At 44.4% G+C, this 26,019-nt stretch overlaps 1 protein-coding gene across 4 annotated transcripts in view; it reads right to left on the bottom strand.

Moving 5' to 3' along the window:
• LOC144155255 (bromodomain-containing protein 7-like) overlaps nt 1-26,019 on the bottom strand; it is a 77,203-nt gene that overhangs the window by 40,151 nt on the left and 11,033 nt on the right. For all 4 annotated transcript variants that reach the window (XR_013319546.1, XR_013319547.1, XM_077686582.1 and 1 more), the window contains exons 4-14: nt 22,765-22,909; nt 20,685-20,795; nt 19,764-19,960; nt 19,016-19,127; nt 15,524-15,599; nt 15,254-15,361; nt 14,278-14,413; nt 10,043-10,151; nt 7,120-7,432; nt 5,375-5,557; nt 3,961-4,001 (exon numbers count right to left, since the gene is read on the bottom strand). Coding sequence is in view for 2 of the 4 variants with exons in the window: in XM_077686582.1 (XP_077542708.1) it covers nt 3,961-4,001; nt 5,375-5,557; nt 7,120-7,432; nt 10,043-10,151; nt 14,278-14,413; nt 15,254-15,361; nt 15,524-15,599; nt 19,016-19,127; nt 19,764-19,960; nt 20,685-20,795; nt 22,765-22,909 (1,531 nt within the window). In the remaining 2 variants the exon portion in view is untranslated. The remainder of the gene's footprint in view (nt 1-3,960; nt 4,002-5,374; nt 5,558-7,119; nt 7,433-10,042; nt 10,152-14,277; nt 14,414-15,253; nt 15,362-15,523; nt 15,600-19,015; nt 19,128-19,763; nt 19,961-20,684; nt 20,796-22,764; nt 22,910-26,019) is intronic.

The following is a 26,019-nucleotide window of genomic DNA, read 5'->3' as shown; positions in this document are numbered from 1 at the left end:
GAAAATGGTGCTCCTTTTTTTTTTTTTTTACTGTCGGCACTTTTGTCTCTTACTGTCTGTATAATTGTCTGCATCAATGGCCCTCCATGCCCCTACTTAGTATTGTTAACTCAAAATACACTTAATTGGCCGTAAATTCGAAAAGAGAATAAAAACCACAACTTTAATGACCTTTACCATTGCCTCCTGTATTTTTTCAATGCCAAACGCATCAGCCCCGAGCAGCCAACCAAGCCCTTTCCTTCTACTTCTGCTACTCTTACCCAATTGCTAACCTTACCAGTGCTTTGGTCCCGTAACTGGTTACTCTTGGGGCGACGCATGTTGGAAAGGGGCAACGTAGGAAAAACGTGCCCAGCCGCGGCGCCAAGTTTTCGATCGCTGGCCAGAGCACCGCTACTTTGGTGGTCTCGAGCATCAGTTGCCTTGGAAACTAGGCACAAGCCGCTCTTGCATTCAGGTATGGTCCGGGACACGGCCGGGAATCCCGGTTAAGATTGGGGCCCCACCTTTCGACATGTGGTGAAACACGCATCTCCGTCCCTCCCACTGTAAAGCAGGCGATGCAGTTGGCATTGAAAAAAAAAAATGAAGGAAGCAGACACTAGCCTTGAAGGTAGCACAGCCGCAACCTTCACGACCACCACGAATAAAGTCCATGATGGCAGCCGATTTGCTTCTTCCTCGCGGCCGAAACGACCTTTACTCCATCATTGTTGCTATAAGTGTGAGCCTCTTTCATTTTTTTGGAAGTGATAATCATTAGACATCACTTTGGACGGGCGTATGCTATGACGCGTCTTTCTCATTTCGAGCAAGTGTTGCCACGATTATGGCGAACGCTGGAGTTGTTTTTTTTTTACCAATCTTGGCCAATCTTCCTATGTGGGTATGCTTGTCTAGACGAATGTGTGCTGGGGATGCTGGGTGGTCGCCGCGAGGCACGCAAACACGAGCGCTTGGCATTTTCTTGGTATTTTTAAATGTCGGGTAGTCGCCGCAATCTTGGCCAATCTACCTAAGTGTGTACCAGGGACAAACGTGTACCGGGGACGCTGGGGGGTTGTGGTGAGGCATGCACATACGAGCGCTAGGCATTTTCTTGGTTTTGTAAACTGCCGGGCGGTCGCCACGAGGTCCGCGCTCACGTGCACGCGCTCGGCAATTTCTTGGTATTTTTAACCGCGGACAGTTAAAAAATACAGGAGGCAATGCCTTTACATTGGCAAGGCAGGCTGTCAAACAAGCTGCAGTAAGCGTAACAATTTCAGTTCAAGCTTTGTTTCTTTCTTTCTCCTACAATCATAAAAGGATCCTCTATGTGCTGTTTCTTTTTACTCGCTTACCTCGAAAGAGAACTCAAAATCTCATAGGTGAAACTCCACAAGGCTTAACTCACAGGTCTCCCCTCTTGGCTCAGTAGGAAGGTGCGAATTACTCAGGACAGCTATTTAGCTTGCTTAAAGATAATGTTACCACAGGAATTCTGGTCGCACGTAATTCAGCACACAAATCCCAGGAATAGCCACAAAAGCACACTGTTGCTTGGTCCCTTTTTCTTCGCCTGTTTGCCCACCTCCAACAGAGCACCCCTTATTTTTCAGTGCATGTACAAAACAGCCATATAACGCGCGGCTGCAGTGTAGTAACATTTCCTGGTAGGCCCTAGCATAAAGTGGAAAAAAAAAAAATAAAAAGGAAGAGGACAGCTATAGCTTAGCAAAGGCATAAGTTGTAAACAGTGGTGAAGGCAAAGAACGGGGCCTTCTCACATCTCACACATCTCAAGCGCCAGGGCCAGGTCAGTTCATGTACCCATAGCAACCACCATAATGGCAAATGGCAGTATGCAGTTACATCGCCGATAATACCACAGACTACTACCAAGCACTACGTTGCTGAAACGTGAAACTGAAACAGATGCCCCAGAAACATATTTCGGAGTAAACAGTCATCGTTGGTCCATCATTGATCTTGCTTCAGTTCCTGACCTCAGCATAAAGTGCAGAGCTGCACTCAATGGTTAATGCAATTTGACCTTCCCATGTGATCTCGTCACAAAGCAAGGATATCCACTTTTTCATGCACTGCGTGACAAGCTGCATCTCAAATCGGGAAAGAGTGGACGAATTTGTGGCGATGCCTTGCCTTGCACTGGCACAACATTTGGTTGCTCATGCAGTTGCAGAAACGCATGCCATGCACCAAGGATGCTAAAGCAAACAATAGACGTACCACTTGTGTCCACGCTGTTCTGCAGTGCACCACTGAGGTTGAGTTGTGCAAACCGTGCAGCAAGCACAATCGCTGCTACATGCTTTTAGAAGCTGCACAAAGCTGGCACTACCCCTTCCCGAATCCCTTCCACCTATCAATAATGGCCATCAATCGAAGCAACTTTTTTTGATGAATACAGTTGCACTAGGAAACTTGAGCTGACTAGTTAAAAATGTCTTTGATAAGCCATTACAAGATCGCCCTTTTATGATGTCAACAAGTTTGCTGCTGTTTGTGAACCTCAACGGTAAAGTCTTACTGCCTGTCCTCATGAACTAAAACCTTCTGCAGTAATTTATAGTAAAAAAAAAACACAGCTTTTAAAAAGATTGAAAAACCTAGCCTTTAGAGTAGAGCAACACAAGTAATTGGCTTCCAAGATACTAACCAATGTACAACAGCAATTGAACAATTTATGACATGGCCTTTCAACTGAACTATTGAATTTGGCAGGATGAAGTGTGTAAACTCTTCAAAGAAAGAGATACAAAAAATATGCTCTAACCCCTTTAAAATCATTTTTTAGGAGGAGAAATATCTGTCTGCAAGTTCATCTTTCTTGATCTCCACCTGCTATCATGAAAGCACACCCCTTTCATTGGCTTGAGAACTTTGCTAACAATAGCAAGTACGGTAATATATAAAATATGCAGGTTCTAGACCAATCCTCCTTTCTCCCACAAAATGACCTCGAAAAATGACCGTTTAAAAATACAAGGCCACTCTGATTCATTTTTTTTCCCCCGTATACAATTCATACCTTTTAAAAATAATCTGAGCCATCTCAAAACTGCCCTTTTGCATTCAAATTTTGTGCCGCACCATGAAACCTCTTCTTCTTCCATTTTGTTCCACTGCACCCACTTCACAAAATTTCACAGTACAGAAACCGAGGTATCCACTAGTACTTTTTCATCTGACGACAATGTCTCGTGCTTAGACCCCAATTGCTCTGCTGGCTGCTAAGTTTGAAGAGTAAGTGCCCAGATTCAATCCCCTCCCTTGGTGGAGCAGCCAAAGCAAGCTTCCACCTTGAGTGCATTGCGTGCACACAATGCGAAGCTAGAGTTCTCCAGGTGGAGCCACCATGTTGTGCAAGAAAAGAAAAAAAAAAAAAAAGGGTTTTCAATAGCACATTTGGTTTCCCGTTTAAGCTCAAAATTTCGAATGCAGCATTGCAGTAACACAGCAAATAGTACAGCGACGAACTTTTAAGCAATGTGTTTTGCTGCTTAATTAAGCCACTAAAAGAGGCCAGGTAACAGTGCCAGCTTAAATTTGCAACACCCAAAAATTGCAGACAAATGAAGTGAGCCCAGACACCTGTCCTTCCAAACATCTGTCCTGTGATTTCAAACTCAAAATTTCTAGCATAAGTTATGAGCTAGTAAGAGTGTTGACATTAACTCAGTTATGTTAGACGTGCTCTGATGAGCAGTATCCAAATCTAATTCCTAACCTTTACAACAGGTACTCAAGCGCGAAAGGTGACATAGAAGCATTAAATGTCAGCAGACTACTACCTGCAAAGAGGAGTTTGCAGATATGCAAGAAAGACTTGCAGATTGCAATTAACCCGTAAGAGACAAAAACTGTTTTTTTTTTTTGGTACAGCCTTTGACATCTGTTATGACCTGCACAGAAAAAGGTAAACTGCTCTAAACAAATAGGGAACCAACTTACGTGAGATGCCAGCTCCGAAAGTGTCTTTGCAATCTTTTCAGCTACACAGAAAAGCAAAACAAGACAGGGAGTGTAACAAGCCCTTATTATGAGACCTTGTAACATCATATGCACAGATGATTAGAATACCAAGCTTTCACTGTGAAATTGAACCACAAGTTTGCACACTCACTACAGCCCCAGAAATGCTGGAACATACTTGTTTCTTTCCATAAAAAGCAGTTCCTGACAAATTAACTTATGGCCTTAAAATGCGACATGGATGTCATGGGGAAAAGAAAGAATGCGAATAACCCTCCCCTCACCTGCCAAGAATTTTTTACTAATGAACGCTATATTTTCTAAACTATGTATACTAAGCCCCTTGCAAATTTTTTTTGTCACTATGCGATGAACTGCAAAAAACATGGCATAACAAATCGGTCACAAACAAACTTCCAAATATTTGGCACTAAAGAATACTGCAGATTTCTTCCCCATGCAAAATTCAAGGCAAGTCTGGATTTCCTTTTCTTTTTCTTTTCTTTTTCTTCGTGATGTTACCCTAGAATCTTCTCACATGCCGAGGCCCAGTTGTTAAATGTGATCTAAACAAAGTCAAGCGCAACCCCAATAAGGAGCCAATGACTAGTATGAGGAGTGCCCTTATTATGCTAGCACATTTTAATACACTTGCATGTGAGAAAATACTATATCAGCCAACACAAGGGTTCTTCGATAAGCAGAGTGAGCAACACAGACACATGGGTAAAAAAAAAAAAAAAAAGGTAGAGAGAACAGGACATGGCTGATAGAGGAGGTCCATGGTTTTGGTGCACAAGCCATGGACCAAGCCATCTCCTGTGACATCAATGTAAGCATAACAAATATGCACCACATTGCGGTTGGCTCATTAAAACTCAAATAATTCCCAACTGGAAGTTTCCCCTTTGCATTTGTGCTTGATGCGCCCGTGTGTGGCCACCTCTTCCAGTGGCAGCAGCTCTTGATGACGACAAGTGATGGCATTGTGCATTGGAACCAAACTTGGAGCTACTGCTAGAAAATCCTGGCTCGGGATTGCTGCTTGGTGCACCAAATACAGAGCCATTCTCTCTAAACTCCTGCAACTGGGGTCTTGACAATTCTGTCATTTGTCAGGTTCATCAACTGTTCAAGTTCTCATTGATGTGTCAGTGGCTCCCGCTAGTCGCTTTTTTTTTGCAACTATGTGTTCCTATTATTTTTTTCGATATTACTTGAAGAAAATCATTATTTGCTTCATACTCACTATGAAGGCACAAATCACCATGACAAGTTTCCGAGTGTGCTATAACAGATGCATTAAGTATACAAATTTTATACCCAGCAAGGTGACAATAATGACAATGGCTTAGACTGCGATGAGGAAGGCAAGGAGGCAGGGGGAACGTACCCAGCTCAAGTTCCAGTTCACTGGCACCCTGAATGTGGCTCAGGTGTGCTGGTGGCGTGGCACTGAGCCGCTCTTGTTGCAACCGGGACAGAGTGTCAATCATCTCTTTAGACTCCTGAAGCTTCTGTTGCAGCACGGCATTGATGTCACTGTCTGCACTGTCCAGTGACGACGACTCTGAAACTACAAGGTTCCGGAGGTCATGCAAGGCCTGCGCTAACTGCGAAAGGCGACAGTACAACGAAAGTTGCAGCTGTGCAAAAAAGAAAAAGAAAGCAAGCAAGGGAAGAAGAGGGAAAAGAAGGATAGCTACAGTACATGAGAGTTTGTTATGTTGACAAACTAAAAAAAGCTTCAAGACAGCTCAACAGTCTTACAGTTAATGTATAAAAGATGTTGAGCTGCTTCCTTAGGAGCTTATCTGCACGCTCACCATGATGATGTCACAAAGGACAGCAAAGTTAGAAAATAACGTCAACTATGCACTTCCATTACCAGGTAGAATGCTGAAACATTTCACGCCTGTTATGATAACGCTTGCAAACACCACTACCATTGCACCAATGAAGTGAGGTTAAACAGTAATGTGCATTTATTTCTGCAGATTTAAAGGTAAGGTGCCGACATTAGTTAAATTATTAGCCGCAAACAGTGGCTGATTTCATTAGGATTGCCAGCTACCGGAAGTCAAAACCCAAAACCTCTTGAAAGGAAAGCATTCGTATTCAAAGGCGCTCAAACTGGAGCTTACAATGCCAAACTACACCTGGGCTATGAAACACATAGTTATGAAGGTCTACAGATTAGTTTATGCCCTCTGGAGATCCCTAAAGTGCGCAGAAATAATTTAGTTTTTGCCTACATCAGAAAAGCAGTCGCTGTGGCCTGGAATCAAACCCACGGCCTCGTGCCCAGTGGCACACCGCCTTAGGCACTGAGTCATTGTGCCGGTTAGGCACCCATGTCGACCACAACTAATCTGTCCACAAAAATCACTGTTGTATAGGACAAACACCAGCATACCTACCAGCCAGAACATGAATAGAATAAACTCTCAACCATGCGAAACAAGTGCAGAATGCAGAATGCCAGTTTGTACGGCACTCCTCAACAGGCAAAACTTTCAAAGGTGGAACAAAATTTTGTCACATTAATGCTTGATTTTTTAAAAACTTATGAGCAGAAGTACAAACTAACCCTACTGGACATGTATTCACGTCACCTTGATGGCAAGACATGCTTACATAAACATTAAAAAAAAAAAAAAACTGCACACGCTTGGAGTTCCCCTATGGGTCACGAGGTCAGCAGCTTTTAATAGTTTGCCGGCTATGAGCGCACAAGCATCAACTTTGTTGAAGCAGCCAGGGTAGCTAACCTGACTGCTCGAACAAGTCTGTGATATTGACCCCTTAGACCAAAGGTTGCCTTTGGTACACGCCGAGGGCTACTAGCCCCAAAAGGATTTGCAAAAGTGAAGGTGTGGCTTTGAATGGCAGCGAAAATTGGCCCAGTTAAAATAAGGGGTCCCAACTTTCAATTGATGTAACAGAGGGGATTAAGACTAGCTAAACATCAAAGCCTAGCACCAAATTCTTTGTGAATAGCAGAAATTTTAATGTAATTGTAAAATGAATGCTCCAGAAGGAAAGCGCACAAGCCAATGTGGACACCAAGCTAATAATGATTGTAATTTTCGCCCCCTAATTCCCAATTTCGTCCCCAAAAGAAGTTTGCGTACACACCTGTGTTCTGAATATGGTCGTGACGATCATGGTGCTCATGGTGATCGCGGCGGTCGTGGTGTTCATGATGGTCGCGAGCCTCGTGAGCCTCCTGGTGCTCTGGGAAGGTCGGCTGGACGGGTGGCTGAATGGAGTGGTTGCTGTCTCCCACCGTCGAGTCAGCCGAGAGGTCGCTGAGTGCGTAGACTGCAGAATCCAGGGGCTTGGTGTCGGCACGCTTCAATTCTGGTTGCTCCACTTCCATTTCTTCCACGTCCGCATGGTTTGTGATAGAACCAAGGTCTGTTTCGTCAGGCACCACACCGTTGCGGTGCTAAAATGTAAAACAACCAACATTACAAAATCAATTCTCTTTTTCTCCTTGCGTAATAGGACGCAAGAAGGACACTACACATACAAAAAAAGGAAGTACAGTCAAACCTCGGTACAACGAACACCACATTAACGAACTTTTCAGATTAACGAGCGTTTAAGAAATCCCACGCCGACTGCTTATATGTAGTTTTAATGTAAAATTATTTCACTACAACGTACTTCAGAATAGCGAACGTTTCAAAATAACGATCGTTTTATTTAGTTCCGTGCCATGTTAACAACACCTCAGTACTACGAACTCATATTTTCAAGGCCGGAGACTCTTAGAAGTCCGTTAAACAATCGCGGCAACCGGGGCAGTGTGCTAGTAGACGACACGACAAAGCGCAGCGAAGAAGAGGACGTCTTGCAACTTGCTCCACGGAATGCAGCAGCCGATGCAAGAGGGAGAAAAAAGGCGAGGAGAAGAGAAAAAATGAAGCATGGGTAGCCTTCTCCGTCCCGAAAGCCGCGGCCGCGCTATTCGCGCTCACCCCAACTTTTTCTACGTTCCGCCGCTGCTCACGTGGCTTGCTGGATCTTCACGGACATCAGCGGAGCTGACAACAGAGGACATTGCCCAGACCTTGAGCGTTCAGGATGAAGAAGTGAAGATGGCAGCGAGGATGGCATGAACAACGATGCCTCTGAGGGTACCACAGCAGCACTCGAAGACTACGACGAGCACGCGACGACTGCGGATGTGGTGGACAGCATACAAAAACTCCGCACATGTCCGCGGAAAAACCGCACGGCCACTGATTCACTCCCCAGGAATGTGTAAGAGTTTGAGTCCTTCCTGCTAGGAAGCTTGTGCTACTCGCGCTAGATGAAAATCGCCAACCACTTTAAATAAACGTGCATTGTTTCATGATCACTAGTGCATTTTTTTTGTGAGAAATGACTCCAAGGTACACTGCTGTACACGTAGGTCGTTTTAGGCATTGAAATACTATTTGTTTTCTTAAATTTTGCGATTTTCACTATAACGACCTTTCAGAATAACGAGCAATTTTCCACGGTTCCCTGAAGTTCGTTATATCGAGATTTCACTGTAATGTGCTCTTCAATAAATTTGGCTAAATTTTTTGACAATCTGAATGAAAAACATAATTTACATGCAGTAAACACTAAGGCAATCCTGCACTTTAGCTTTAATGTACTTACGTTAACAACTGATGCTGCCAAAACACATCAAATTCAGCGAACGACAGCAGGGTTTGTATCATTTGACTCAAAAATGTGGTCTGCGCTTTGGCACTAAGCCATGCAGAACGTAACGCTTGCATTGCGTGATGCCACAGCGCAGACCAAACTTTTGAGTCATACCGTATGCTCTACAGGTGTTATTCGCCAAAATTTTCATTGTTGGCTGCACAAATTGGCCAATTGAGTGCATCAAGGTGAAGCTGGACCACGTACAGGATTGTCGGAGGGTGCAGCTGCGACATAAAACCAACAGAAGTTATACACCTAAAGGATAAACTAATCTTCCTCAGAAGCTGTCACAGTAACGATGAAACCTACGGGCCAAACTTCAGGGAACTTAAATTTGAAGCTCTTGGCTGAGGCTGCTAGCTCACAAACTCAATACACCTGTTGAGTGCAACAAATGCAAAAGTCAAGTGCGAAGGCCTAGCGTGAAAAGCTTAAACTGATTGCCCTATGCGAGTGCTGCCATGCTTGCAATTTGGACAAGGCACAAGGTCCGCAAATCAGCGTGAGCTGTTTTGTAGAACTTAACCCTGCACAGCCACAACACTGTTGTCACTTAGCATAATGTAGCTCAGAAGGACAAGCACTGTCTACACCACTTGCAAAAATTAAATTGGAAACTGTTGATGTCATGTATTTTTAATTTACATCTGCACACAGTGTTCCATAACTCACATCAGCTGCATGCATTAGAAACCTTCCAGGCCAGACTTTTTTTTTTTTTTTTTTTTTGTAGCGTTTCTCAAATTGCTGCAAAGTATACACCGCTAATCCAGCTTTCCTGCTAGGCACCACTTAATTCCTCCTTCTAGAAAATAACATTTTGTTGCAGCAATTAGAACCAACCTCTCTGTGACACAGCCCCAGTGCTGAACACTTGTGAGCATAATACTTTGGAATAACTTTAGAAACACTATAACCAAAAAATTCCGGAGGGCTTCTTTATGCTGCAGAGGAAAAATTCTCGACAAAGCAAGTTCGAAAGAACAGCTACTACCTATATCCGTAGAATTTAGGAAGTTCCTCGTAAAAGATAAGTTCAAACAAACTTCAATCACTTGACCCAAAATATTGCCACATTTGAAGGTAAAATTCACAGTTTACAGCAAAACCAACTTCTTCAATGCTTGTCTATAATATTAATAAGAGGGCTTACTCTAACCAAAATTTTTTCCTTTAAATTACGAGTGTGAAGTGCCGTAAATACACATTGCAATGAAAAAACTCTATAATAACTATGTATTGTATTGTTCCAATTGAAAAGAAAAAGTCATTGCTGGTTTCACCATAATCAACCATTGTCGCATTGCAGAGACGACAAACACGTCATTATGAAGTGTTATGCAGGACTTACCGCTTCGAGTACTTTCACCGTTTTAGAATGTTCACCAGATGTCATTACATCCAGAAGGTTATCCACCATATCCATGACATAGTCACAATCCTTAGCGAAGCTCAGCAAACTAGGGAAAAAAGAAGCGATGAAATCACAGCAAATGTAACACACCCCACTTCATTTCTTCCAGCACACAAGCAATCAAGCACCTTCCAAACAAAAATTGCGGATTTACCTCAAGATTATTTCAGTATTTTGAACTTTTCAGTCTGGTGTCACGCCCCTGTATTCCCCCTAAACTTATTGTTGATTGTGTTGTCGTTTTAACGAAAATTTGATATTTTCTGCCCACATGACCACGTAGGCTGGAAGAATGCATATCGACGGTGGGATGCTCTAAGTGTACAGTCTGCGTTCGTTACAGCGGATCCAACAACAATGGATTTCCGGTTACAACAGACCATTTCTGTTGGTTTGCTTGGTCCCCATGCATTTTAAGTGGGGTCCACTCTCATACCTGCCAGGTTCTCCGAGATGGCATTAGGGAGCTCTGACAGGGGAAGGGGGGGAGGCTAAGGGATCGAAAAATTAGTAGCAGCAGAGTGCAATTATTTACTCTGCTTCGTCCAAACAACTAATGAGGTATGCACCACTGGTCAGATGCTAAATCTTTGGTGGGGCTGACGCCACCTTTTTCAGGAAGTCCTGGTAATACTGTAGAGCGTAACAATATTCGTACCTGTGACTCCCCGCCAAAAGAACGTGGCTGAGGGTTGTGTTAGACATGATGATGATGAAAAAACGTTCGTTGCACAGAGTGGAACGTGTTACGGCCGCTCGCCAGTAGGATGGGTGCTCGGAACTGGGTGCAATTTTTCTTTACCATACTGAACTGCCTCTCACATTTCGCGTTTCTGTGTTACTAAGCAGCTTAACTTGCACACATGGCCGACTACGCTTTTTAACCTCCTCACTTATCACGATGTCAATCGCTGTAGGATTGTATTAGACTGTCGGGTAGCTCCGGCGCAATGTGTCCAAACTGGGAGAAAGGTTTGGCCTGACACGGGTGTGTATTCGGGAGATTTTCGTTTCGGCCGTACAATTGTACAAAACCATCAAAATTCGGGAGTCTCCCCGACAATTTGGGAAACCTGGCAGGTATGCACTTTGCTCATAACAGACCCTGCTATAGCAGACTATCAGCTACAACAGACTAAATTTTGATCGAAAATTGTTTTGACTGAATGCCAATATAGCGGACTTCTGCGGTGCCAGCACCCGACATGCATTTTCTTTTTATTTTGGCAAGGAAACTACTATGTCTGGCAACATTGTGGACATAGAACGGGGCGTTAGCTCAGCCAAGCCAAGCCAAGCCGGTGGCCATATTTTTTTGTGCAACCAGCGGCATGAGTAAAGTGACCTAGTGCCCTTTAGCATTAGCGACAGTGAAGCTGATTTCACTGCTGGATAAACTAAGCATAAATAACACTGCAAAAAATGGTGAAAAACAGGCTGACATCGCCAGAAGTATGCGCCTGTCTAAGCAGACAATCCGCTGGACTGTCAAGAACAAGGACACTGCCGAAAAACGTGGCTCTGGTGAGATTGAAGAACAGCACTTCTGAATACGCAAAGTGCCGCACCCAGAGGTAAAGCTTGCCTTCGTCACAGTTTTTTATGTAATAAAGAACTAGGGTTTAGTGAAGTTCGGCATTTATTATTCCTACACATGCATCGTTCCCGTTCCGTTCGATAAAAACGGTAAGAAATGTCCCAAGCAGGAGGATGGTTCCTGTCCATTGTGTGCAATCTGCCACTGGCCGTGTGCAGTCCCACTGGTCTAACTTACCGTTTCACAGCTGTCCTTCATCAGATTATTTCATATCAGCTGTTTTACTGGCCAGACCAAGATCATTAAAAATGCGGAAGCTGCCTTGGGGCAGCTTCCACTGCCTGGATCACTGCCTGGTTTGCTGAACATTGGGCAGCGATCCAAATTGTTTGACGAACGGTTTCGGGTAAACCTGCCTCATCACGAAGGGTGTGAAAAGAGCCTGGCTAATTCCACTGGCATTGGCTAATTTTTATAGCTCGTTAGTTATTGCTCCTAGTCATATTCTTGTTTTATTTTCTCAGCTTAGCGTGTGTCTCTATGCACTCGACCACATGTGCTAGGCCTTCGCTAAGTGCTAGTGCTACGCATTGAAAACAGCGTTAGGCCATTCTTTACCCCCGCGTGAACGCTGTGCAGAGATGCTGCAGGTGTGTAGAAAGAAAAAATTGTCTGTAGCATTTATATGCAATGCTGGTCACAGTTCCCACCCTACGCTCATTGCAGGCCTCCACAATGAATTTTCAGGCCTCCACAATGAGGCCCAGTTGGAAATTGCAGCAAATTTTTGTTTTCATTGCAGGTGAAAATGCCACTGCCCCTTCCAGGTGGCACGCCAAATGTTCACTTGGGAACGACACTGCAAAAAGTCCACGATAACGTGAAAAAAAAGAAAAAAAGGGTTGTACTCCTGCTCATTTCATACTAAGCAGTGTAGACTGCAACAACCAGGGGCTTCGGAAGTGTTTTGAAGGCAGGGGGGCTTGTTGTTGATAACGATAATTTTTTTAAGCTCAAATTAAGAACACCTCTTCTCAATTCCTACTTTTCTGCAATTCGCATTTTATGCGGGTCAACATTTCACCTTTTCTTATTTCATTCTGTGGTTCTAGAACCCAGACTGCATTTTCTTTCGGCGTCTGAATACCGTATAATGCGGAATATAGGTCGAGATTTTTTACAGAAAAATTTGCCGAAAAGTCACCCCTCGACCTATATTGCAGTCGCTGGCAGTTGTCATCTGGCGACCGGGCAGCCCATCGAGCCCATCCAAACCCCAAAGGCACCATCGCCACCACCATCAATCGGACGCAACGCCATCTTTGTTTTGTTGCTTCTCTCGCTGTCGGCGAATGTGTGCGTGCTATTTTCTTCTTGCTCAAAATGAGTTTAGGTACTTGGTGCCAGTTTACAGCAGCGTTTAAAAGAAAAGTTGGGGGTTTTCCAAGGCCAATGGCGTGTCCGCCTTGCGCCAGTTCGGTATCGCCAAAAGAAGTGTTGCTAGCGGCGTTAGCTGAAGGGGCAGCTCTCGGTATGCAACGCTCGGAAGGCCTCGTTTCATGGGCGCTGCTCTGTGCACCTGTGCTGCTGTACAAAGGGGCAAATTTTGTCCGCTAGCGTCGTGCGATGTCTCTACGAATGGATAGCCCAAGATGTTTGCTGACCACCTGAACAGACTGGCTGTCGCTCCGGTCTGCACACGAGTGTCCCATGCTTTGCGCTCGCTTCACGATGACATGGTCTTGCGAGTGTTTAAGAAGTGCTGCATAAGCAATTCCCTGGATTGCACCGAGGACGACCTGCTGTGTGGGCGACAGCGAGCCAGAAGCAGTCGTCCGACGATACTTCAGACAGTTTTAAATGAGTAATCTAGGACGAAACAAGTTATAGTTTCAATAAAACAATGGTTGGTACCTTTTTTTTTTTTTTTTTTTGCATTTTTCGGCTACAAGGTAAGGGGGTCGACCTATATTCCGCCTCGACCTATATTCCGCATTATAAGGTAGTTTTTTCCCACAGGTCGGCCCCTGGCTTTTTCAACTGAACCTTTAATCAAATACCATTTATTTCAAATAAAAGCTTTTTATACTCTTCAAACATCCTACATTATATAATAATTAGGGATTTCATTTGTTCGGTTAGAGAAGAGCAATGTACTCTCTTCACATGTGTACAACCAACACACTGAATAAAACTATTGGCGGGAAATCATTTACTATTGCTTGCAGGAACAGCAAAACTAATGATAGTAATGTGTCAGCAACAAGTAATAAATATGAAATTAAATGGGTAATTACATGGAGCGGTTTTCACGAGCGATGCAACAAGTGTAACTCAACAGTTTACAGTGGACTAGTGGTTTGGGCGACAGCGCTGAGTGTTCACCCAGATTACAGAGTGCACTGCTGCCGGTCCCCTGCATTGCTGCTGCTCACTTCTGGCCAGCAAAAAGCAGCCCACCAAGAGAGCTACAGCGATGGAGAAGCCCAGCTCATGGGCCCCTCCATGGGTTCATGGGACCAGTCAAGCCGTTAAGTCTGCTTTTGGCCCATGGGCCCTGCCAGATTTCTGGGAAATAAACCGATTGGTATGACTTCAAATAAATAGCTGAATGGCGAACAATTAATGGGGATACCTTTCGGCATACTGCACACCAAGTTCATCTCCGTATGTTGAGTAGACAAGGTCGGACTCTTCTTTGGAGAGATTCGCAAATGTGGAATCGTAGTGGGGGGCGTAGGTGCTGTACGTCCCGTAGTTGAGGTAATTTACTGTAAAAGAAGTGCAAAATTACAAACCAGACAGAAAATGAAAAAAATAAGAGCAGGAGACTGCACTCCGAATGGGCACTTCAATTTGTTCACTGTGACAATAGGTTCTGACTACGACTGAACATGCAGTGACTTTGATGTTCGAATATATCGCAACATTAGAAATGTCAGCGCAAAAGAACCCCCCGGACAATCACCATAAGGTGATGAGATCCACAGCAGAAGCTGATGACTATGCCTATGCGATTATTACAATTCTCCAAGATAAAAGAGGCAGCCCCAAAATGGAAGGTGACAGCTCGGCTCGTCTAAATATACAAAAATAGCCACGTTCAGCGGAGCTGTTTCGGAGATACAGCGCTCTCAACACTGCCATCTTTTTCCCCATCTTGCAGGAAATTTTTTTGCCGCCTCAGCTGACATAATTGATTGATTGTGGGGGTTTAACGCGCCGACGCAACGCAGGCGATGAGGCGCGCCGTAGTGGAGGTCTCCGGATTATGTTTGACCACCTGGGGATCTTTAACGTGCGCCGAAATCTCGTACACACGGGCGTTTTTGCTTTTCGCCTCCATCAGAAAAGCGGCCGCCACGGCCGGGAATCGAACCCGCGACCTCGTGCTCAGCAGCACAACGCTTTAGCCACTGAGCCACCACGGCGGGTCAGCTGACATAATTATTTTTCTAAAGCACTTTGCAATGGTTTCCGATGGAGAAACTTGGGAAATGCATAAAATATAAAGCGTGCAGACCAAATACATATGTGACTTACAAAAAACAATTTTTTGTTCATTTTCCGTGATCTTATCACTGCATCCATCCCCCCATAAGAAAACTTACTTGGCCTTGCAATGTTTTTAATGTCATCTTTGAAATCCATGAGTGACCCTGTTCCGTGAGCTAGTTTTCCAACCAACATTTCCAAGTTGACTTTGATTTCTTTTGCACCTGGAAAAAGAAAAATGATCAAATTTCTGAAGTATTCTCATTCTATTCAGCAACTATGTAGCCTTTCTGTTGACAAAACTTCAGTTTTCTTTTTTTTCTCTCTCTCTCTCTCTCTGTCTCTCTACATGTTTGCCACACACAAGGGAGGGGGGCAAAACTAACCTTTTGTTTCTCCACAGTCCGGATTCAGTATTGATAACGTGGTACTTCCATCTTCCATTTGCCGTAGAAAACCAAACTGGAAAAAAAAAAAAAAGTTGCCTACTAAGCACAAAAAATGAGTGACAGCCCAACTTACATTTAGCACAGTTAAACCTCGGTATAACAAACCTCAATTTCTCTAATTTCACGATGTAACCGACTTTTGTCTTTCCAATTAGTGCTTTCATAATGTGGACATACTTTATCCCTCAACATAGTGAAGTAGTTTCGCATGACAGGTTCATTTAGCAAAGCTTTAGTGCCACTGCATACATAAACTGGATGCTCAGAGACTCAAAAGAAAATTTTAGGTGCGACTTGATGGCGTATAAAGTAAAATAAAAAGTTTTACATGTTGTAAATACGTAAAGGCCGCTCGTGAAAACCAGGGATATGAAGCAAAAGCAGTTTCTTTCCCCCGCGGCAGCCCAGAGAAAACGTCACATATTCCCATGTCTAGAGCCACGCAAACCAGTGCAGCCTGTTCCTTTATTTTATTATGGTGCTGGTATTTTAGAGTAACCAGGAGTGGCACAACACAGAAGTTTTCGTTCTAGAGTGGTAAAGGCGGCGGTCATTGAAAGGAAATGTAATATGAGCAGCCAGTGAGGACCTAGGTTTTCTGGACTAAAGCTGTTCACTGAAGCTTACCTCAGAAATTGCAAATTTTAGTTTTTGTACCAGCAACCCCACAACATTTGCTTCCTAACGCAAAAATAACTATTCACAAACCCCAAAAAACTAGTACAACTTGTCAAAATGCTGTTCATAAAAAGTTTTACTGGGATACTGCTAACAGCATCTGGTGGCAAGTATTCGAGTGGAAAATAAATGCTGACATAATACAAATACAATGCTAAATACAACACAATACATGCTGACAAAATACAAATACAAGTCAGTATGACATACACATTGTAACATACTGTTGTGGGTAATCCTAGAGAAGTGTGCAAACGGGTTTTGAAGCTGATGAACAAGGGCTTTATAAACCAGGTTTGTTTGCATCCTGAGGTCCTATATTTGTGTACATTTTTTTATACAAGTGCCATTTCACCACGGCTTATTTGAGAAATGGCATAAACCCATATTTAAAGAAATTTAGTTTGACCCCAGGTACATGTTGTAGGGAGTCATTAAAGAGGTTGCTTAAAAAAAAAACCTTCTTTTGCGCTCTGCATTGCAGGCCTGTGAACTAAAGCAGTTGGAGTTCGCAAGATGCTTCGTATAGGAGATATTAAATGCACACGTAGCTATAATTTTTCTTTTTCAGCAAATGGTAAGTCCCAACCACATGGACGCTCGATATTGACATACTCGCGCACTGGCGTAGCTCGGTTTAAAACAGGCGTACTCCAGTGAATGCCAAATGCACTGCTATGGGCTTGTTGCGCTGAAGTCTGCGCAAACCAGATATCCGCACACTGCTCCTGCATGTGCAGTGTGCTTAAACCAGCCCTGCTTGCGCGATTGAGTTCAAAATGGTTTCTCATTTAAATAAACAGTCATGCTTTTATCGCTCCTTCTTCGGATGCAATTTAATGGTCAGAAATGGTAAATGCAAGCTTTGATTGAAGCCATCCCGGTGGCGTTATGCCTAGGTCATATAGCGGCCCTCGCGGTTACAGCGGCTGCCATGGGGTTGATTGATTAATTGATTGTGGGGTTTAACGTGCCGACGCAACGCAGGCAATGAGGCACGCCGTAGTGGAGGGCTCCGGATTAATTTGGACCCCCTGGGGATCTTTAAAGTGTGCGGAAATCTCGTACAAACGGGCGTTTTTGCTTTTCGCCTCCATCAGAAAAGCGGCCGCTGCGGCCGGGAATCGAACCCGCGACCTCGTGCTCAGCAGCGCAACACCTTTGCCACTGAGCCACCGCGGTGGGTGCTGCCATGGGGTTAGTAACCCTCTTCGGTGTAGTGCGCGGCAGCACGTACTCTTATGCGCGCACTTACGTTGGTGCACGAGTATGTCGTTATTACACGATTATGTGGTTGGGTCTAAAGGGTGCTACAAGTGCAATGTTAGAACCAGGCTTTACATTGTGATCAAAGTTAAGTCGACAGGATTTTTAAAACTTAGGCGCTGAGATATACATGAAAACCCCCTCTACAGTAAAGTTATGCGCCCAGGGGGACACAGAATGAGGTGGTAATTGTTGATGCCGGTGGCTTAATTAACTAAAATTGAATAATTAACATGTTTAGTGGCTTCAGTACGCAGGCATGTTTGTATTGAGAATATAGACGCAATCGTGTTTCTACACAGTTTCATTTGGAAGAATTGTTCTCGCGCATCCGTACTCCGAGATATCGCATTGCGAAGTTTAATTGCCGTTCCCATGATTATGCATGCAAGACTCAGAGGAACAGCACAAAGCTCCTCAATTTTGCGATGTGCCAAGCACACACCAAACGATAATAAAAGTTGGCTTTACCGCACGACATGCCCCTTGGATTGGCTTTTTTGCAAGGCGTCGAAGCTGCGCAAAAAGGCCCGACACGTGCAAGCCGTGCACAAAGTAACGCTGGTGTATGTTAGCTGAAGTGAAACGCTACTTGCGTAACTTGAGGAATCGAGTTATTCGTACTTGTTGACAATGCTTGTAGTAAGGCACTGGCCACACCAGCCTCTTTTCAATGACTTGAGGGACCAGTCAAATATACTTCCTGCTTCCACAGCATGCTCAGGAATCAGCATTTTTTCATGGCAATGTGTGCCAAATTCTTGGTCCATTACTTTGCCATCTTGTATTTTACTTTTAATTCTTTTGTACCACTTTCTTGTCAAGCAGTAGTACATGGACACTGAAATGTATTATGCCCTGACTGCCAAAGCTATATATGTTTTTTAAGCTACATTTTAGAAACTCTACACACACTAGAGCAAAGATATTCGTATTCAAAAATGTTCCAATTATTTTCACATTTCAAATTTTGTGCTACACTTACTGCACGAGATTAATTGTACTTGCACATAGTATGCCATTTCGATAAAACCGCGAAATTCCAGCCTTCAACATTTGAAACTTCCACGAAGTGAAGGTTTACTCTAAAGGTTTAGCATCTGGTTTCATTCATCAAAAGGGAGGGCTTTGAACAAAATCAGTTCTCCGAACAAATTCAATTCTGCTTTGGTTCTTTACCAGGCACAGAACAGTCTGTGCACTGGTATTCTTGTCGTTCACCTCTATCCCAGTTACACCTAACGCTCTCATCTTGAGTAAGAGGCAAAACCCCTAAACCTCAAGCCCTTAGGATAAGCTAGGATCTATCCGAATACATCCTGGCTCCTGCTCATCTGATGCCAGGTATGAATTGAAGGTGATTGGAATCCTTCCTGGTCATCATGGGTGATGGGTTGCACTTTTTTGTACAGGTGCACTAATATGCATGCAGCATTTTTTGTTGTAAAAGTAGGCATCACAGGCAGACAAGCCAGAACAGCTTACCTTGCTGTTGGCTTTCTTCAGGGTCAGCCTGTCAGCCGCAGCCTGTGCCGCCTTCTGGGCTTGAATGAGGATTTCGTTTGAAGACTGGTCGTCAGACGCTCCCTCTTCACTACTACGGAAGAGGAGACAAAGAGGAAGAGAATGAGTGCCCATTGTAGCTGCCTGTGTTTCGAAACAACAAGCAATATCCACCGCATGCTACTCGATAAACACCGACAAACCTTTATCATGGCCACCGTGCAGTATGAAAAAGGGATGGAAAAACACAAATCCACAAGCAGGCACCTGCCAATTCTTACATTTCCAAACCGTCCAACTGGCTAAGCAAAAATAAATTGAGTCTCGACATTAGCAAGACAAAGTCCAGTATGTTCAAGTCAGTAAATAAATGAAATGACAACATGACTACTTCAACAAGCCATGCAGCAATTCTGCTAGAACAAGTCGCTGAAAAAAAATTCTTGGGTTTGTGGCTTCTTGTTGTTCTTACTTGGAATGTGCACATTAAACATCAGACGGTCATCAGTGAAAAACAGGCAGGCAAGCCGTGCAGCCAGACTCATCATTGTGGTTCTCTCAAAACAGATATACAATTCCTGAATTTTAAAACGTCTTTGCAAGGCACCATGAAAGCCTTACGACTAGGGTCCCATTACACATGGCAGTTAGCGAGCATTCACAAGATCCTTTTGAGTGCCTCAAATTGAAGAAACACATGGAGCAAGCAGGAAAAACGTAAGACACTTACGATCCACTTTTGCTTTTCTTCGCAAACTCTGGGCTTCCAAGTGGTGCAGCCTCCACAGGCGCGGGGGCCTCAGCAACTTCTTGGGGTGACCTGACATCCGACAGTGCTGTCGCATTCCCTTTGACGTCAAAGCCAAGCTCCTCCGAAGTCAGGTCCACAAAGAATGGGAGGGTACCTTCCAAGCCCAAAAGCTGATCCTAGAGAGTGAAGAAGTGCCGCTCATACCGAGTCTGCTCAAGGAAAAGAGCCACTGCAGAAATCCTGCTTCACAGTCTTTCACTAAGTTCATGAAGCATTAATGAGTGCCCTAATACAGGGGTCTCAAACTCACATCAGTGAGCGGGCCGCAGTCACTAAATTTAGTCTCGCAAGGGCCGGGACAGCGAAGAAAGTTTAAAACAGGTGAGGGGGGGGAGGTAGCAAAAGGTCAGCCAACGCTGCCATTTGAAAGAAACAATTCCTTTCCCACATCTTGTAAATATGCCGGGTCATTTCTGAATAGAATTTAGTGTCAGGATTTGAGAAACATGTTGATATCGATCTCCAGGATGACTAAAGGGGTGTCCACTCTGGTAGCGTGAAGTTGTGAAAGACGATATGAACGTGTTTTCGAGCAGACTTTGGCCATTTGCGTTTATGGCTAAGCGAGCAAGGCGCGCACTCACACATTCTCTAAAAAAAAAAAAAAAAAAAAGAGAGAGAGAGAGAAAGATAGAGAGAACGAAGACACTCATGAACGGGACGGGCAGCAATCAAAGGGTCCATGTGGCCCACGGGCCGCGTGTTTGAGACCCCTGCTCTAATACATTAAAAACACGCTACAAGGAGCTACGACCATGAATTATAACCAACAAAATTAGATTTTATGCATTCTGGTGTATTGGGGCACACCTCACTTGGTGCAGGCAAATAGATAGATACCTTTGACATTAGCTTGTTTCCGGAGTACCACATGCGCTTCGCTGACTTGAAATAAACTGTGTCAGAGCGGTTGTAGGTCATCGCGTTGTCGCACATCAACTTCAAATCCTCCTGAAAACAGCCGTCAAATATGAGGATCAGTTCACAGCCTCTACCTGTTCGCCCGTAGTGCAAAGAAAAACAAGAAAAAGAGCACAAGAAAGCCCCTGGTCAATTTATGCAGTTAGGCAGCTCATACCAGAGCATGTGATTCAATGTAGGCACCAAACCCTTAGTCGATTTCTAGGTTAGTGGTGGAACCTTGGCAACATGAACAGCTGTAGGCTGTTCCTTTCGTGGACTGGAAACACTAATGCAGGGTTCGTACAGAATATTTTACTGAAAATTCAAGGACTTTTCAAGGATTTCAAGGATGAAAATGGGCAAAATTCAAGGAGTGTTAGCAAAATTTTATTTGCTTACAAGACTTATGAAAGCAGCGCAGTTTTCGCATGGATTTCTTTTTCCACAGAAGCTATCTCCAGCTCCTTTTCTTTAGCAGTTCGACAGAAGCTGTTTGCCTTGACTAAGTAGGTGAGGTCGTTTTTCGCTTCAGCTTCTTCCGAAAAACGGTCCGCGGATTCCAGCAGGCACTTGAGAGTTTTTTGAAGCTTTGACTTCCTTTCTTGCATCTTATCGAGCTCTTGCTCTAGCTCTTTTCTCTTTGAAGTTGCCTGCCGTGACAGTGCTTGTTTCTTTTGCTCGTCTAGGTATGCAGCATACCTATTCCGGGCTTGGCGCACTGACACCTTCAACTCTTTTGAAATTGGAACGTTCAGCAGGCCGCCATGGATTTTCACAGCCTGTGGGCAGCCATAATCCATTTCACGCCCATGACTACAGCGCAAACTTTGCCGTGACCGAAAAGGTACGTTGCCGTTCGTACGGAGGTTACGTCAGCCCGCCACCAAGCAAGCTCGGGAGCGTTTCTGACAGCGCCTCATAGATGGCGCTATATGGGTAGTGCGTATAGCAATTTCCGGTGGGACTTCACTACGTAGTACCATCGCCAAAGGAGGCGATGGTAGTACATATAGCATCGTCCTTGTTGCAATGTCGACCGACCTCTGACATACTGCGCACTTCGCTCGATAAGGGTCGCTTGTCTCCGGCCTCACCCAGTGACGATATTCGCTGTGCTCCAGCCACGCAGACTGAAACTTGCACTTTCCGCCTGACATCTTGTCAAAGTAAAGTTGCAGGCATTGCACACAGCACAAACGCGAACTTTCGCTGAGAAATGACGCGCGAGACCGACGCACGGACCGAGTACCGACCGACCGTTGATATAACTTGCGTTGGATTGGATTGGATTCCTGGCTCACATTTGTTGCCAGACGATGCAGGCGCTACCGGTTTCGAAACCGAAACTTGCTGCTATTGCTTTTCTGTCAAAGCTACTTGTTTTCGCGGTCATTCCTCAGTAAACGCGCTTTTGAAATCAGTGTGACTTACGGAAATACGTCGTTCATTTGCTTTATTGAAACAAAGTCCACTAAATTTTCAAGGATTACAAGGAGCTCATTTATATTTAAGGAGTTTCAAGGGCCCTTGAATTAATGTTATCAAATTCAAGGATATTCAAGGATTTCAAGGGTCTGTGCGAACCCTGCTAATGGAAACTCACTCCAATGGCGGCAAAGCCAAGGGGGGCAATTGCGACGTACTGTGCACCAACTTCTTTCTAGATAAAGATTCCGCTTGTACACCTATTCCCAGCCAGTTTTCAGCATGTTTAACTTTTCTAAGCTGCTTTGAAGTGAAGTGTGGGGCTGTCAGATTAAGTCAGAACACGCACGCTTTGAGGCAAAGCCAACGAAGAACAGCGCGTCACCTGAAAACTTCAACAAAATCCTGTGATCACAGGTGCTGTTTTTGAAAAAGAAAATCTGCAGGCAAGCCAAGACGAATGAATCCAAGCCTCAGGGGACAACCTGTCACATGGTATCGGAGCTCTTAGCTTATATAAATATCATCCCCATTAGCAGCCGCTCACCTCAAATTCTAGAATACCAGGTCCTACCGCCACTCTCATGCTTACCTTGAACTCATTGACGCAGGCGTAGTCACTGTCGTCTATCTTCTTTCTCATTGTGCTGAAGTCCATTGGGCTGTGAATGATTGTTGAGTACCCCGGTGCAATGATGTCGTTCACAGGCCAAGCGAAAAACTCCTGTGGGTCTCTCCTGAAGAGATTGCAAACAAGTTTAGCAAGTTAGTTGGTAATAAGTTTGATGCGCTCCCTGTCACTCATTTTTCTGGCACTATTTTCACAGTCCGTGCCGAAACCAACAAGCCAAAGCAATATACAGTGAAACCTGATTACAATGGATCACGGTATTAGCCACTAGCATTTGCTTCATTTATCTGGTAGTTTGATACAGCCAATCTGCATATAATGATTTTTGTTTTGAGTCCACCTAGGTGCAGTATAACCCCTGCATGGGAAAAGAATGGAAAAAAATCCTACTCGTCACGCATGAAAAAAAAAAAAAAATCATAATCAAAGCCCCTTTCATCTAACAAGAAAAATGCTTGAAACGCGAAGATTTCTCTCCGCGAAATAAAGTGGCCATTTGCAATTGATTTGTTTGCATTCAATATACAGTCGACTCGCGATAAATCCAAAGTTTTAATTATCAGAAGTTCTCATATATATGACTCTGGGCAAGGTGACAGCACACATTATGATTAGGCATTGATTTTAATCACATTTCTTTTTATTTTCTAAGCGTTTTTAAACCCTGACTGCACAAAATAAACAGAAAGCGGAGGCGTACGGTCCCCAAGCCAAATGCCGTGCGTTTCACTTTCCTAACCGCCGTGTCGTTTTTCTTTTTCTTTTTTTTGCTGACACGCGACACACGATTGTGTGATTGCGCGTTTTTCTTTTTTGTTTTTGTGACAGTGGCCCGCGTGGTTTTGACCAATTCAACAAGTGCAGACAGTCAATCATGTTCAGATGTTTTTTAGGCCTGTTCGTTGTTTTGGTTTCTAATTCACATCATGAAAACGGTAAATAAGGCTAAAAAGTTGAAAAACATCACGGTCTCTGGTTCCGCTGCCACCGAGACCTTGCAGCCGCGGTGCTCTCGATATTGCCGTGCCAACGCGCGTGCAAACCCGCGCCGACATCCGGGGCCGCTCGTCGACATGTTCACTCGACTTGCGAATCTCTGCTTTTTTTTTTTTTTTTTTTTTTTTTTGCTTTTCTTTATCGGTGAGCTGTTGTTGATTTTTGTGCACTTGCAATGTGTTTGCTCACGAGAAGCAGCGCGCGCTGCTCCTCCCTGTCATGTCTTACGTCTTCCCGCAATCGTGTGTTACTGTGCACATTCGGCGAGCGCATTTCTGCTTGCGACAACCTTTTTTGCTAATCGTTAGCTGTCGCCTGCGCGAGGAATGTACAGAGACATACAAACGCCTACCTTACTTGTGCTTCATTTCAAACATTTGTTTACTAGAAACACCCTTTTCCTTGAAGTATTGAGACGCTTACTTTTCATTTCGCAACTGTTATGATTATATAAGCACGCAAATTTTTAAATAGTGACGGGAAAGCAGTAGATATTTTTCAATATGGACACGCAAAAAGCACGAATCAAGCGAATGATGGAGTTTGAACTAAGCAGCTTTTGAATACACTAAAAGGATAGCAGGCCAACCAAAAATTTGAATTTTGTTTGAATTAACCGAAAGTACGAATTATCAGAGTTTGAATTAGTGCGAGTCTACTGTATTTAGAAGTTCGAGTAGCAGGAAGAAAATCAAAGTTCAAAATCCGGACTGCTTTAAAGGGAAACTGAAGTGATTTGTAAACAATGCGGGATTACGAGCGCAAACTGTAGTCCGGAGTCCCTGGGCCCTGTTTCGACCACTCTGTGCGCGTTTACGCGAATTTATTTAGTAGAAAAATCAATTCGAAAATGCTGTCCTCCTCTCTTTACGCTCGCCCATTTTCTGTGGCGTTTTCGTGCGACGTCAGCAGGAGAGGAGCTGACAATTGGCTGCGCTACTGCACGGCTCGCCGACCTTCCGCGACCGAGTCAGTCGGCCCACCGTTTAGTCCGCCGGCCGCCGACGGGTCGTCGCAATTCGTTCGATCAGTTGAAACTAAGCCACAACACGTTTGGGAATGGAAGAATGCGCCTTTCTTTACTTCGTTAGTTTGTACACTGTATCTAGCTCCAAGTCAAGGTCGCTTCACACAAGCGCTGCACAACAAACTGGTACGCCAGTAGGAAAATATAAGGCCTCTTGAAGGGGGAGAAGAGTGAGCGAAGTCAATATAGGTACTAAGGAAATAAAATCAACTGATATTTTTACCGTACAGCGTAAAACTAGGGTGCGGGAAGCACTTTTTTGCGCTGGGCGAACAAGCAGAGCGGTCAGGAGCACGAGTACGCATCTGCGAACGCTTTCCCGTCTACGAAATGCGATTGCTAGACGTGAGCTATTGTGGAAACTCGCGGGACGCTTACTGCACGAGCGCAATACAACAAATAGTCACCTAAGCTGCTTGAAATACTAAAACTAAATAAAAGTGTAAACTGGTTATACATTATATACCTGATATTTTCCATTGCCGCCAGCGGCCCTCTGTGGCCTAGTCGTCTGGTGCGCTAGGTATGTCACCGCAAGTGTTTTGCCAGTCACAAGTTCGAATCGCCGCGGGTACATGCTTTTTTTTTTTTATGAGTTAACTTTTTCGTTTTTCGCCGATGTTTTCTATACTGAGTTCACCTTTTTTTGGGCCGCAATGTTCATTGCTCCACGAACTAGTCCACAGAACTCGCGCAGGCTGGCACTGCCGCGCTAGCGAGTTCTCGTTGGCGTGCTGTTGCCATAAGCACCCACTGCTTGCGGGCAGTGGGCACAGGCCAGAATCAACAGACCCTTGGCCTGGTGCGAACACGCTTTTTACGATACAGGCATGAGCGAGGCAAGCTCCAAATATGGGGGAAAAGCGCATGCATTTGAGCGTCTGCGGGGACGCGGAGGGCGTTCATGCACTGCGTAGGCCTCAGATAGTGAATGCTACGATTCCAAGCCGTACTGGGAGGCTTATCTTATGCATTTTACAGCCGACAACATGGCAGAAGCGCGGTACTACGATAACTGGGATATTGAGAATGCCCATCCAACGACGCCATCGAATGTCAAACATGTTGTTTTACAGACCGAAACCGAAACAGAAACTTGTTTGATTGCTAACCTTGGGCATCGTCCAATCACGGCGCCCCCTCCTCCCAACGTCACAGCTTAGTTTGTGCGGCCGCCGCAAACCGCGCATGGT

This window comes from Haemaphysalis longicornis, unplaced genomic scaffold (genome assembly GCF_048455015.1).
Source record: "Haemaphysalis longicornis isolate Haplotype H1 unplaced genomic scaffold, Haemaphysalis longicornis Haplotype H1 scaffold_1, whole genome shotgun sequence".
Classification (NCBI taxonomy): domain Eukaryota; kingdom Metazoa; phylum Arthropoda; class Arachnida; order Ixodida; family Ixodidae; genus Haemaphysalis; species Haemaphysalis longicornis.
Note: the sequence above shows the minus strand (reverse complement) of the source record. Positions and strands in the feature narration are given on the sequence as shown.